The sequence below is a fragment of the Mastigoproctus giganteus genome, chromosome 9, assembly GCF_048544385.1.
Source record: "Mastigoproctus giganteus isolate SK-2022 chromosome 9, ASM4854438v1, whole genome shotgun sequence".
Lineage (NCBI taxonomy): Eukaryota > Metazoa > Arthropoda > Arachnida > Uropygi > Thelyphonidae > Mastigoproctus > Mastigoproctus giganteus.
The window spans coordinates 11,367,845-11,383,108 of record NC_143583.1 but is presented as its reverse complement, the minus strand read 5'-3'; the positions used below and the strand labels follow the sequence as shown (position 1 = coordinate 11,383,108).

The window sequence follows — 15,264 nt, the reverse complement described above, 5'->3', positions numbered from 1 at the left end:
TTTTGAATCTGCTGTTAGTAACATCATCAGTTGGTCCCACCGTATAGAATATAAATACTTTCTCAGACCATCATAATCGCAAAAACCCTTACCTTTGCCCCTGATGGTAGTTACCTCTGAGCAAATCGCACTTCAGCACACTGTGATCACTGCCCCATAGTGGTTCCTTTATCTGCAGATTCTTAATGCATGAAGAATCACTACTGATAATCAAATCGAGAGTATTACTCCCTCTAGTTGCCTCCCGAACATGCTGATGTAGAAACCAATCATCCAATAAGTCCACAAAAGCCTTGCTAGTGTGTGAGTGACCAACCCACAAATTCCAGTCAATATCTGGGAAATTAAAATCCCCCATTATAAGACTTTCTGATTTACTGGCCCACTTTATTTCCCTGTGCAGTATCTTATTATACTCAACAGAGTCATTAGGCCTATAACACACTCCTACTCTCAATTTTGATCTCCCATTGCTTAGGTCACACCAAACTGACTCGACACTGCACTGTCCAACGATGTCGACTGGCTTCACTTCCTTGGATTTTATGTGTTTCTTAACTAATAGCATAACCCCCTCCTCCCTTCCTATCCTGTCTGTACACATTTTTCTCCCCAAATCCCAGTTCTGCATTCCTTATATCTTTGTGACACCATGTCTCTGATATCCCAACGATATCTGCCTTTGATGTTTTCAGAAATACCTCAAATTCATCAAACTCATTTACCAAACTCCTAGCATTGGTGAACATGCAAGTATACATGCACCTGTTCCTATTCTTAGCTACCCTAACACAACCCATGTGTTTACTTGTACCATAATGACTCCCAGCAGTCTCTGATATACCCTGCATCTTCTTTTCCAGGCTGCTGCTCATTCCAGTAGAAGCAATGCAAGAATCAGTTTCACCTCTGCCAGTGGCTACTGCTAATCTATTAGTCTATTTACAGTGGCTACTGTTAATCTATTAGTCCTTATATCCCCCCCAAGCTAGCAGTTTTCCGACTCACCAACACTGCCTCGATAGCATCAGCAAATATTCTTGCACCCTTTTTATCCCATCCCTGTAGAAGCAGTCTCTCCTGTTAACAGGTACAAACCAGGCTGAAAAAAATTCTACCCCTTGAGCCTTGCACAATCTTTCCAGGGCCAAATTGATCGACAAAGCTCTCATCATATATACCCCCTCCTATCGTGTCTGGGGAGAATTGCAGACACTTTCACATTCAACACTAATTCACGGCTTTTTTCAACAGTGACCCGTACTTTTTAAGTAATTCTGCCGGTCGCTACTCTTAATTTCATTAGTGCCAACATGTACAATATCACCTTTTGTCCCCTGAAAATATGATATCTGCTCTACGTCATCAACCTTTACCCCTGGCAGACATACCCTGGTCCTGTTCCACCTATCCTTTTTACATAGCATGTTCCCCATTTTCCTGACAATAGAGTCACCAACAACTATTAGTTCCTGTGGGACCAGCATGTTCTGCCTTGGGGGTTGCCGCTGTGTTGTGTGAAGATCAAGTGCAATCTCTGGCGTTGATGTGGGCAGCTGAGAGCTTGATGGGCCCCTCACTTCGAGGGCATCCACCCTGTTCTGCAAGCTCTCATATAGGCCCATAACAATGCTGATTTGTCTCCTGATTTCCTTACATTGCATGCACACACAAAGACATCCCCCTTGGCAATATCATGTCCTGTACCTGATTGCTCTGCAAACATCATTTTAAAAGGCTGCAATTCAGAGGGCAACTGTCTCCCCCTCTGTTCTCCCCTGAGCCACAGCACTCCATTTAGCTTGAGCCTTTTGCTTTGCTGCTCTGGTCTCAGTCATGATTTCAATTCAATTTCAATAAAATGTAAATTTCAGTACAAAAATTATAACCCTAAACTTGTATCCCAACGCAGTTGTAACACTATATATCTATATATATTTTTTTCAGTATCAAGTATTATCTTTGAGTTTCTTTATATAACTTCTGTATTAGTTAGTTATATATTAATTAATTATGTTACATTTGTAAAATCTAAGTCGTTATATGTATTTAGTTAAAAAGTACAATTTAATTGACAATAAAGTTCAACAAGATTAATAAATTTTACTGATTAATTAATAATATTATTTACTATACTAAGCTAATGCTTAGTATAGTATATTATAGAAATTGCCTTATAATCACAGAGAAATCATTTGATCACTAGAAATGCTTAGCATTCAGGGTCACTGTATCTGTAGGGTAACTTTTTCAACAAGTACTTTAATTAGTGTCAACCTTACTTTTTTAATTCCAGACCTTTTAATTTTTTGTAGACTATTCCAGAAACATTCAAATTTAGAAAAATTATACTTCAAATAATAACACTATTAAAAAAAATGGATATAAGCACATAACATCAAATACTTAACTGGTGATTTCTTGATTTTTTTTAATAGTAAGTCAGTAAGCATTCATGTAAAAAGTTTATTAAAAACTAAATAATTTTATTAAGGTTGGTTCATATATTCTTCATAGTCACAAATACTTAGACAGCCTTCGTAAAGAATAACTATGACAACTGACAAAATAAATAAATAAATACAATAAAATAACTTGCCTTATAATTTTCAAGTGTGTTTACTCTTTCAAGGAGAGCTGAAATACCTTGCTCGATGGTATCCAAGGTATGCTGGTAAGGATCACTTGAGGAAAAACAGTGCCGTAGACTAAGCAGTGCCTCTCTTACAACTTGCAGCTCTTCTCTCTAATGAAAAGTTTTTAAACAATTAACACATGCTAATTAAAAATGGTTTCCACACAATTTACACTAAAATGCATTACAAAGGACAAAACCAAAAGAAGCATTGACACTGGAATTCTTAACAGACTATAATTTTTGGGAATACACATGGGAGAAAATAGCACAGAAGTAGAGGTAAGATGAAACACAAGGCACACGTTTGAGAAAGAGAGATAAGAAAAACATATGCCAAAAAACAGATGCCCATTCAGAAGAAGGTCAATTCAGAAGTAGAGAGAGAGAGAGAGAGAGCGAGAGAGAGAGAGAGAGAGAGAGAGAGAGAGAGAATTAATATCAATAGTGGCAAATAATGCGCACCATCTCATCTTTCCATTCCCCCACCCCCTCCCAATTTATGTCAGAATTTTCCTTAAACCAGAGGTGGCATAAAATTTATTGTACAAATGGTGGCACAGCATCCTGACAGTTGCCGATACTATTTTTAATTTATGGGAAAAAAAAAAAAAAACTTTTGGCTGTTTTGAATTCTGCTTGGACAATAACAATGTTTCACCTTTTCTTAATGGATTGTGATCCTTATTTTACTATTTTTAATAAAAAATTAAATATTTAAAAAATTCTGTTTTCTTGTTATAGACTTTAGCACTAGCAGATGCATATAATGTAAGAAAGCAAACTTATACGGCATCAGAAAAAAAATAATAATAAATAAACCCTTCCCATTTCACCCATGCATTCGTTCCAAAAGTTTGTCCAGTTGTTCTTTGAATTCATTTAAGCTACCAACTTCCACAACGACAGGTAGAAGTTTGTTCCAGAAATCAACTACTTGCTGGCTAAAGGCAAATTTCCACACATCTATTTTACAACTGTTTTTCCTCAATTTCACTTTATGCACCCTCAGGTTTGTAATCTGAACAAGCAGAAGAATATCCTCAGAATTCAGCTTGCTCAACCAATTCAATGCCATATACACCTCAATCAGGTCACCTCAGAGGTGTCTAGTCTCCAGAAGCTGCAATTTACAGAAATCAAGCTTTTCTTTGTAAGAGCAACCCTTTGTTCCATTCACCAATTTCATAGCCCTTCTCTGTACTCATTCCAGTAGCTCTAGATTCTTCCTAAAATGAGATTCTTCCTTCCTTCCTTCTTCCTTCTAGATTCTTCCTTCCTTCACACCTCTATATAGTACTCAAGGTGTGGCCTGACCATTGCCTTATATCAAAGGGATAATCATCTCCTCATCTCTGCTGGCAAAATTCCTGTATATTATTGAAGACACCATAGGCTACTCTTGCAGCCTTTTTGCACTGATCAGAAAACTGACTGCACAATTATCCCCAGGTTCTTTTCATTCTCCACTACCGTGAGTGTAATACCACCCAGGTGGTACCTTACTCTGGGGTTCTTGCTACCCACATGCAGTACTACTTTGCATTTGTCAATGTTAAACTTCAGTTGTCCCTACTCAGCTCATCTGCCCAAATTTGAGATCCTGTTGCAGTAGTATACTGTCATTAACAACCCTGCCAACCTTTGTATCATCTGCAAACTGGAACATTAAGCCTGATGGTATATCATCAATATCATCAATGATATACCATCATCAATATCATTGATGAATACAGAAAAGAACAATAGACCCGACACTGAATCCTGGGGGACTACACTAATAACATTAGTCCACGAAGAGCTGTGTCCATTGATTACCACTATCTTCTCCCACTCAACCATCCCTTTATCTCTAGCAGCAATTTGCCTCCAATGCAAAACTTCCATGTGCAAAGCAATTTGCACATGGAAGACTGCTTGTGCAGCAGTCTTCCATGTGCAACAGTATCAAAACCCTTTCTAAGATCCAAATATATGATATCAAAAATATTCTTTGCATCCAGTTCCTTTATGACTACATCATAATATCCAATCAAATTGGTCAGACAAGACTTTCCCTCAACAAACCCGTGCTCTGTTTGAACTATAACTACGTACTGTGCTTCTTTAACCAATGACTCCATTATATTTCCTGGAAGAGAAGTTAAACAAACAGGTCTGTATTTACTTGTGTCACCCTCTGATCCCCCTTTGTAAATTGGGGATACGTTTTCACATCTCCAGTCTGTGGGGAACTCCCCTGAATCCAATGATGCACCCTTAATTAGGGATAAGGGTTAGCTTACCTCGTTTTCTGCCTTCCTTAATATAACTGGAAAAAATGCCATCCACCCTAGGTGCCTTATGTTTAAATTCAACAATTTCACCTCAACTTTGCTTTGAGTCATTAGAAAATCATTTGGCTTTCTGTTATAGTTTCATAAACTTTAGGCTGCCATTTCCCTACAGACCTCATCATGTCTGAATGTACAAGGGCCGTTCCAAAAATACATGGACTGAGATCATTGCTCTGATCTGAGTCACTATGTGGCAGATTTAACTTCTTCATTTGTGTTAAATTTTTTTCCCTCGCAACTCTTTTTTGAGGCTCTGGAAAGCCCAGAAATCACATAGTGCAAGGTCTGAGCTGTATGGAGGGTGGTCTAGTGGTTGACCACCAATTTTTTTGCTAAAGCTTGCATTGCTCGTTGTGGAACGTGTGGCCTAGTGATCTTGAAGAAGAAACCATCCTTGATTAAGTAGTTCTGGCCTTTTCTTTTGCGAATTGCTCCTTTGAGGTGAACTCGTAATGTGTTAGCATAATATTCTCCATTTACAGTTTGTTTCTCAGGAAGCGAAGTGCTGCAGTAGTATTCTGCAGGCATCAAAAAATAAAATGAACATCAATTTTTTTGATGAACCAAAAACTCAATTTTTGTCAATGTCAAGTGGACCAATCTAATTCATTATCTTCCTTCTAGACATTAGATAAGTAAAGAAGTCTTTACTGTTTTCTTTGCATCCTTTGCCAAGTATTACTCATAATCCACTTTGCTTGCCTAACCTACTTTTTGACTTGATTATAGACTATCTTAGTACTGGAACTTAAGAACAAGTTTGAGCTTCTGTAGTCTGCTCAGGACCAAGATATCGACAAGGAATACTACAACTTTCTGAAAGTGATAAAGGCCAAGAAACCTACAGGAAAAAAGAAATCCAAAGAAGAAAAAATTAGTCAAGAAACACTTGTCATGATGAACCAAAGACGACAAATGAAGAGCAAGAAAACACTGACAGGGAGAAAATTGAGTATACTGAGTTATGCAAAGCCATTAGAAAGAGACTCAGAGAGGACATAAGAAGATTTAACACAGAAAAGTAGAACAAGCATTAAGGGAAAACAAAGGATTTAAATCAGCAGCCATGAGCAGTAATACAGAAAGACAAATGATACTGAAACTGAAGAATAGCGATGGTGTACTTATAAACAGCAGAGAAGGCATAATTCAAATAGCAGTAGACTACAATAGAGAATTATACAAGGAGCGAGGGAATGATACCAGCAGTGGGGAAGATGGATTGCAAAGTAGCAACACATACGACATACCCGATATTCTTCCTGATGAGGTAGAACATGCATTGAAGAAAATGAAGAATCGGAAAGCCCCGGGGGAAGATGAAGTTTACTGTAGAGTTGTTAAAATTGGGAGGAAGAGACATAACACAAAAACTGGCAAGGCTCTTCACAAAGTGCATTAGAAAAGGTGTGACGCCTAAGCAGTGGAATAATGCAGTCATAGTTTTGCTGCATAAGAAAGGAGATAAATCAGAAATTGGAAATTATAGACCAATTAGCTTGTTATCCCACATCTACAAGTTGTTCACAAGGGTCATTACTAACAGATTAGAAAGAATACTTGATGAGAATCAACCGAAAGAGCAAGCTGGCTTTAGGACAGGATTTTCAACTATGGATCACTTTCACGTAATATCACAGCTAATGGAGAAAGCAAATGAATATAAAACACCATTATGCCTGGCATTTGTGGATTATGAAAAGGCATTTGACTCCATACAGCATAAGGCAATGTTTCGGGCACTGGTAAGACAAGGCATAGATACCCCATATATTATGATTTTGAAGAAAATATATGAGTGCTACCTCCTTCATTAGACTAGATAAAGACGGTAGGAAATTTAAAATCGAGAAAGGAGTGCAACAAGCAGACACAATATCTCCGAAACTGTTTACTGCTGCCCTTGAGAAAGCTTTTAGAAGATTAGACTGGTCGCAGAAAGGAGTCAATGTGAATGGAGAGTACCGAAACCATTTACGACTTGTAGATGACATTGTGAATCCCGGACGGGCCCTATAATTTGTAGAGTGGATATCATCTTTTAAGGGCACAAAAGGTGATATAGTTGTACTCGTTGGCACTACTGATATTAAGAGTAGGAGACCGGCGGAATTACTTAACAAGTACAGGTCAATGATGAAAAAAAGCCGTGAATTAGGGTTGAATTTGAAAGTGTCTGCAATTCTGGCCAGACACGATAGGAGGGGGTATAGGATGAGAGCCCTGTCGATCACTTCGGCCCTGGAAAGATTGTGCAGGGCTCAAGGGGTAAAATTTTTTTCAGCCTGGTCTGTACTTGTTAACAGGAGAGACTGCTTCTACAAGGATGGGATACACTTAAATAGAAAAGGTGCAAGAATGTTTGCTGATGCTATTGAGGCAGTGTTAGGTGGGTCGGAAAACTGCTAGATTGGGGGAGGGGATACAAGGACTAATAGATTAACAGTAGCCACTGGCAGAGGAGAAAGTGATTCTTGCACTGCTTCTATTGGAATGAGCAGCAGCCTGGAAAATAAGATGCAGGATATTTCAGAGACTGCTGGGAATCATTATTATTATTGTTATTTGGTTTTTTTTTTAGGAGCATTAGCAACTAAGGCCATACTGCTCCGAGAAATGCGGTGGTCATTCCCTGACCTTTCCTCATCGTTGTGTTTGGTGGTGACGGGCTCGAACCCCGGTCTAATCAAGAAGCATGTGCTACGCACTGCTGCTCCTTCCCACCTCGCTACAGAGGTGCCGCTGCTGGGAATCATGGGGGTACAAGTAAACACATGAGTTGTGTTAGGGTGGCTAAGAGGAAGAGCAGGTGCATGTATACTTGCGTGTACACCAATGCTAGGAGTTTAGTAAATAAATTTGATGAATTTGAGGTATTGCTCAAAACATCAAAGGCAGATATTGTTGGGATTTCAGAGACGTGGTGTCACACAGATATAAGGAATGCAGAACTGGAATTTTGGGAGTATAATGTCTACAGAAAGGATAGACAGGATAGGAAGGGAGAAGGGATTATGCTATTAGTTAAGAAACACATAAAATCCAAGGAAGTGAAGCCAGTCGACATTGCTGGACAATGCAGTGTCGAGTCAGTTTGGTGTGACATAAGCATTGGGAGATCAAAATTAGGAGTAGGAGTGTGCTATAGGCCTAATGACTCTGAAGAGTATAATAAGAAACTGTACAGAGATATAGAGTGGGCCAGTAAATCAGAGAGTCTTATAATGGGAGATTTTAATTTCCCAGATATTGACTGGAATTTGGGGGCTGGTCACTCACACACTAGCAAGGCTTTTGTGGATTTATTGGATGATTGTTTTCTACATCAGCATGTTCAGGAGGCAACTAGAGGGAGTAATACTCTTGATTTGATAATCAGTAGTGATTCTTCATGCATTAAGAATCTGCAGATAAATGAACCACTAGGTGGCAGTGATCACAGTGTTCTGAAGTGGGATTTACTCAAAGAGGTAACTACCATCAGGAGTAAAGGGAAGGGGTATTGCTTTCGTAAAGGCGACTACGATGGACTGAGACAGAATTCAAATTCTATACAGTGGGATCAACTGATGATGTTACCAACTGCAAATTCAAAATGGAAAGCATTCAAAGAACTTATCTTGCAAGCTACTAGGCTTTACATACCAACTAAGAAATATTGTTCAAGGTTTAGGCCTAAATGGATGTCAGATGATCTAATGAGGCATATGGCAGAGAAGAAAAAATGCATGGGATACATACAAATTAACACGTGACACAGAAGCCTATGATAGATACAAGTTGATCTGTAACGAAGTTACAAAGGAGGTTAGGCAGGCGAAGGCAGATTACGAGAAATCCTTGGCAAGGGATGCGAAGAAAAACAGCAAAGAGTTCTTTAATTATGTAAACTCTAGAAGGAAGGGGATGAATCAGATTGGTCCACTTGATATCGATGGGTCAACTGTTGATGATCCTGCTCAGGTAGCTAACAAACTAAATGAATATTTTGCATCGACATTCACACACAAGGAGTTATTCAGCAAGGGGAATGCCAGAGGTGTATTCAACTCTGGCAGTAAGCTAGAGAATCTTGTAATAACTGAGAGTAAAGTGGAGGAGAAATTGTTGAAGATAAACACAAGAAAGGCACCTGGGGTGGATGGGATCTACCCAGTTATATTAAAGGAAGTAAGCAAACCCTTAGCCATAATTATGAGAGCTTCCTTGGACTCAGGGGAGGTACCCATGGACTGGAGATGTGCAAATGTGACCCCAATTCACAAAGGAGGATCAAAGGCTGACATAAGTAATTATAGATCTGTGAGTTTAACTTCTGTTCCCGGAAAATTAATGGAGGCACTGGTTAAAGAAGCACTGCAGGATCATCCAGACAAGACTTCAGTTATAGCTCAGACACAGCATGGTTTTGTTAAGTGGAAGGTCTTGCCTGACCAATTTGATTGATTACTATGATGCAGTCACAAAAGAACTGGATGCAGGGAATAACTTTGATATTATATACTTGGATCTTAGAAAGGCTTTTGATACTGTTGCACGTGGAAGACTGCTGCACAACTTGGAGCAGTGTGGCATTGGAGGCAAATTGCTGCTATGGATAAAGGGGTGGTTCAGGGGGAAAAGACAGAGAGTGGTAATCAATGGACACTGCTCATCGTGGACTAATGTTATTAGTGGAGTCCCTCAGGGTTCAGTATTGGGTCCTTTATTGTTTTCTGTATTTATAAATGATATTGATGATGGTATATCAAGCTTAATGTCCAAGTTTGCAGACGATAGGAAGGTTGGCAGGGTTGTCAAGGACACTACTGACACTATGCTGCTGCAACAGGATCTGAAAAGGTTGAGCAGATGGGCTGAGAGGTGGCAAATGAAGTTTAACATTGACAAATGTAAAGTACTACATATGGGAAACAGCAACCCCAGAGCAACGTATCAACTCTGTGGTACTACACTGACAGTGGTAGAGAATGAAAGGGACTTGGGGGTGGTTGTGCAGGCAGATATGAAGTTCTCTGAGCAGTGCAGACATGCTGCAAGAGTAGCTCATGGTGTATTGTCAATGATATATAGGAATTTTTCTAGCAGGGATAAGGAGGTGATTATTCCCTTGTATAAGGCAATTGTCAGGCCACACCTAGGGTACTGTATACAGGTCTGGAGGCCTCATTTCAAGAAGGATGTAGAGCTGCTGGAACGAGTACAGAGGAGGGCAACAAGATTAGTGAATGGAACAAAGGGGTGCTCTTACGAAGAAAGGCTTAAGTTCTGTGAATTACTGTCTGGAGACTAGGCACCAGCGAGGTGATCTAATAGAGGTGTATAAAGCCTTGAATGGTTTGAGCATGCTCAATGCTGATGGGATTCTTCCTCTTGCTCAGAATAATCACCTGAGAGGGCATAAATTCAAATTGAGGAAAGACAGATGTAGGATAGATGTGCGGAAATTTGCCTTTAGCCAGCGGGTGGTTTGCGGGTGGAACAGACTTCCATCCCTTGTCGTGGAAGTTGATAGCCTAAATAAGTTTAAGGCTCAGCTGGACAGGTATTTCGAACGAACAGAGGGGTGAAGTGGAAGTGGTTATTTTTTATTTATTTATTTTACTTTTTATTTATATTTGGCTGAAGCTGCATAAGCTGGCTTTCTTGCATCAAATGCCTCTACTAATGCTAATGGTCATAAGCCAGCGATCCCAAAGAATTAGAGGAAAATCTTAATCAGTTATGCACAGTTAGTAAGGATTTTGGACTAAAGATGAATATGGCTAAAACAAAAGTAATGATGAACAAGTATGCCAGAAAGGGAAATAATGATTAAAGGAGCAGTAATTGAAAAGGTGGAGTCATATACTTATCTGGGACAAGTTATTAGCTGTAATAATGATAAATGGCTGGAAGTCAAGAGAAGAATAAATTTTGGATGGATAGCATTCAGGAAATATAGTCACATACTGAAGGGCAATATCCCAGTTTGTCGGAAACGTAAAATAATGAATCAACGTATACTCCCCACCATGACTTATGGAAGTGAAACTTGGGCACTCGCCAAAAGAATGGAAGAGAAGCTAAGAACTACACAGCGAAGAATGGAACGAATTATATTGGGAATCAGACTGTTAGATAAGAAGAGAAACACATGGATCAGACAGCAAACTCAAGTAAAGGATATTCTTGTCAAAACTAAAGAACTAAAATGGTCTTGGGCAGGACACATAGCTCGAAGACATGATGACAGATGGACTAAGAAAATAACAGAATGGTACCCAAGAGGAGCTAGAAGAAAACCTGGAAGACAAAGGCGGAGATGGATAGATGAAATTAATGAGTTTTTGGGTAGTACATGGATGGCCAGTGCTCAAAACAGAAGGAACTGGAAAGTTGCTGGAGAGGCCTTCATCCTGCAGTGGATTGAAAATGGCTGATGATGATAATACAGACTATCTTATATCTACCACAGGCATCTGTGACTGCTGATAATTTAAATGCATCCCATGAATATTTCTTCTCTGCCACAAATCTCATTAGTTCATCTGACATCCATTTAGGCCTTAATTCTGAACAGTATTTCGTAGTTAGTATGAAAAGCCAACTAAGAAATTAATTCTTTGAATGCATCCCTTTTAAAATTTTCTGTTGGTAACATATCATCAGTTGCTCCACTGTACAGAACTTAAAAACTGTCTGAACCACTGCAGTCACCTTTATGAAAGAAAAAACCATTACCCCTGATGGCAGTTACATCTTTGAGTAAATCTCACATCAGTACACTCTAATCACTGCCACCTACTGGTTCCTTTATCTGCAGATTCTTAATGCATGAATAATCACTGCTGATAATCAGATCAAAACAATCACTCCCTCTGGTTGCCATTTGAGAAGGCTGCTGTAGAAAACATTCATCCAATAAATCAAAAGTCTTGCTAGTGTGCGAGTGACAAATACACACGTTCCAGTCTTTATCTGGGAAGTTAAAATCGCCCATTATGAGACCATCTGATTTACTGGCGCACTCCATTTCTCTGTACGGCTGTTTGTTGTATTCATCAGACTCATTAAGCTTGACAAACATTTGGCGCGAGTGGATGGGTGAAATGAGAAGAGTGTGTGGTTTTTTTTTGTTTTTTTCGGCTGATGCTATATAAAAAATAAGCATATGATGCTTTCTTGCATCATGTGCCTTTGCTAATGCCAATTCATATAATGCACTCCTACTTTTTGCTTTCCCATTGCATATGTCACACCAAACTGGCTAAACACTACACTGTCCACCCATGTTCACTGGATGCACTTCCTTAAATTTTTATGTCTTTAGCATTAGTAGAGGCATATGATGCAAGAAAGCAAGCTTATGTGGCATCAGCCAAAAAAAAAAAAAAAAACACACCACTTCCATTTCACCCCTCCGTTCGTTCGAAATACCTGTCCAGCTGAGCCTTAAATTTATTTAGGCTATCAACTTCCACAAAAAGGGATGGAAGTCTATTCCACCAACTAACTACCAGCTGGATAAAGGCAAATTTCCGCATATCTATCCTACATCTGTCTTTCCTCAATCTGAATATATATATATATATATATATATATATATATATATATATATATTTTTTTTTTTTTTTTTTTTTTTGGTAGTTATTGCCACTTCGGCTTCTGTGGCCATAATGCACCTCCCAAGGTTTTTGCAGTACTTTGATCCAAGCCCGAGGTGGGATTTGAACCCGCAATCTAAATCTGAAATATATGCCCTCTCAGGTGATTATTCTGAGCAAGAGGGAGAAGAGAATCCCATCAGAATTGAGCATGCTCAAACTTGCAAACATGGACATTAAGCTTGATATACCATCATCAATATCATTTATAAATACAAAAAACAATAATGGACGCAAAGCTGAACCCTGAGGGACTCCACTAATAACATTAGTCCACGATGAGCAGTGTCCATTGATTATAACTCTGTCTTCTCCCCCTCAACCATCCCTTTATCTACAGCAGCAATTTGCCTCCAATGCCACACTGCTCCAATTTGTGCAGCAGTCTTCCGTGTGAAACAGTATCAAAAGCCTTTCTAAGATTCAAATATATAATATCAAAGTTATTCCCTGCATCCAGTTCTTTTGTGACTGCATCATAGTATCCAATCAAATTGGTCAGGCAAGACATTCCCTTAACAAAACCATTCTGTGTCCATGCTATAACTGAAGTCTTGTCTAAATGATCCTGCAGTGCTTTTTTAACCAGTGCCTCAATTAATTTTCCTAGAACAGAAGTCAAACTCACAGGTCTATAATTACTTGTGTCAGCCTTTGATCCTCCTTTGTGAATTGGAGTCACATTTGCACATCTCCAGTCTATGGGTACCTCCCCTGAGTCGTCTCATAAAATTATGGCTAAGGGTTTTCTTACTTCTTTTGCTGCCTCTTTTAATATAACTGGATAGATCCCATCCACCAGATGCCTTTTTTATGTTTATCCTCAACAATTTCGCCTCCACTTTCCTCTCGGTTATTACAAAATCATTTAGCTCTCTGCCAGAGTTTAATTCACCTCTGGCATTCCCCTTCTTGAATAATTCCTCATGTGTGAATATAGATGAAAAATACTCGTTTAGTTGGTTAGCCACCTGAGCAGGATCCTCAACTGTTAAACCATCAATATCCAGTGGACCAATCTGATTTATCCCTTTCCTTCTAGAGTTTACATAGGTAAAGAACTCATTTCTATTTTTCTTTGCATCCTTTGCCAAGGTTTTCTCATAATCTGCCTTCGCCTGCCTAATCTCCTTTGTGACTTGGTTACAGACCAGCTTATATCAATCATAAGCTTCCATGTTACCCATTAATTTATATGTATCCCATGCATTTTTCTTCTCTGCCATATGTTTCTTTAGTTCATTTGACATCCATTTAGGCCTAAACCTTAAACAATATTTCTTAGTTAGTATGTAAAGCCTAGTAGCTTCCAAGATAGTTCTTTGAATGCTTCCCATTTTGAATTTGCTGTTGGTAACATCATCAGTTGATCCCACTGTATAGAATTTAAATACTGTCTCAGTCCATCGTAGTCGCCTTTACGAAAGCAAAAACCCTTCCCTTTACCCCTGATGGTAGTTACCTTTTTGAGTAAATCCCACTTCAGCACACTGTGATAACTGCCACCTAGTGGTTCCTTTACCTGCAGATTCTTAATGCATGAAGAATCACTACTGATAATCAGATCAAGAGTATTACTCCCTCCAGTTACCTCCCGAACATGCTGATGTAGAAAACAATCATCCAATAAATCCACAAAAGCCTTGCTAGTGTGTGTGACCAACCCACAAATTCCAGTCAATATCTGGGAAATTGAAATCCCCATTATAAGACTCTGATTTACTGGCCCACTATTTTCCTGTACAGTTTCTTATTATACTCATCGAAGACATTAGGCCTATAGTACACTTCTATTCTCAATTTTGATCTCCCAATGCTTATGTCACACCAAACTGACTCGACACTGCACTGTCCACCGATGTTGACTGGCTTCACTTCCTTGGATTTTATGTGTTTCTTAACTAATAGCATAACCCCCTCTTCCCTTCCTATCCTGTCTGTACACATTGTACTCCCCAAATTCCAGTTCTGCATTCCTTATATCTGTGTGACACCACGTCTCTGATATCCCAACAATATCTGCCGTTGATGTTTTGAGCAATACCTCAAATTCATCAAATTTATTTACCAAACTCCTAGCATTGGTGTACACGCAAGTATACATGCATCTGTTCCTATTCTTAGCTACCCTAACACAACCCACGTGTTCACTTGTACCGCAATGACTCCCAGCAGTCTCTGAAATATCCTGCATCTTGTTTTTCAGGTTGCTGCTCATTCCAATAGAAGCAGTGCAAGAATCAGTTTCACCTCTGCCAGTGGCTACTGTTAATCTATTAGATCTTGCATCCCCCCCCTGCAAGCTAGCAGTTTTCTAACACACCTAACACTGCCTCGATAGCATCAGCAAACATTCTTGCACCCTTTCTATTTAAGTGTATCCCATCCCTGTAGAAGCAGTCTCTCCTGTTAATAAGTACAGACCAGGCTGAAAAAAATTCTACCCCGTGAGCCTTGTACAATCTTTCCAGGGCCGAACTGATCGAGAAGGCTCTCATCATATACTCCCTCCTATCATGTCTGGGCACAATTGCAGACACTTTCAAATTCAACCCTAATTCATGGCTTTTTTTCAACAGTGACCTGTACTTGTTAAGTAATTCTGCCGGTCTCCTACTCTTGATATCATTAGTGCCAACGTGTACAA

The 15,264-nt window shown here is 39.2% G+C and overlaps 1 protein-coding gene across 3 annotated transcripts in view; it reads right to left on the bottom strand.

Moving 5' to 3' along the window:
• The window catches only part of LOC150080050 (dixin-like), a 391,642-nt gene that overhangs the window by 74,110 nt on the left and 302,268 nt on the right, over positions 1 to 15,264 (bottom strand). For all 3 annotated transcript variants that reach the window (XM_090381957.1, XM_090381956.1, XM_090381958.1), the window contains one exon: positions 2,600 to 2,746. In XM_090381957.1, the coding sequence (XP_090238083.1) occupies positions 2,600 to 2,746 (147 nt within the window). The remainder of the gene's footprint in view (positions 1 to 2,599; positions 2,747 to 15,264) is intronic.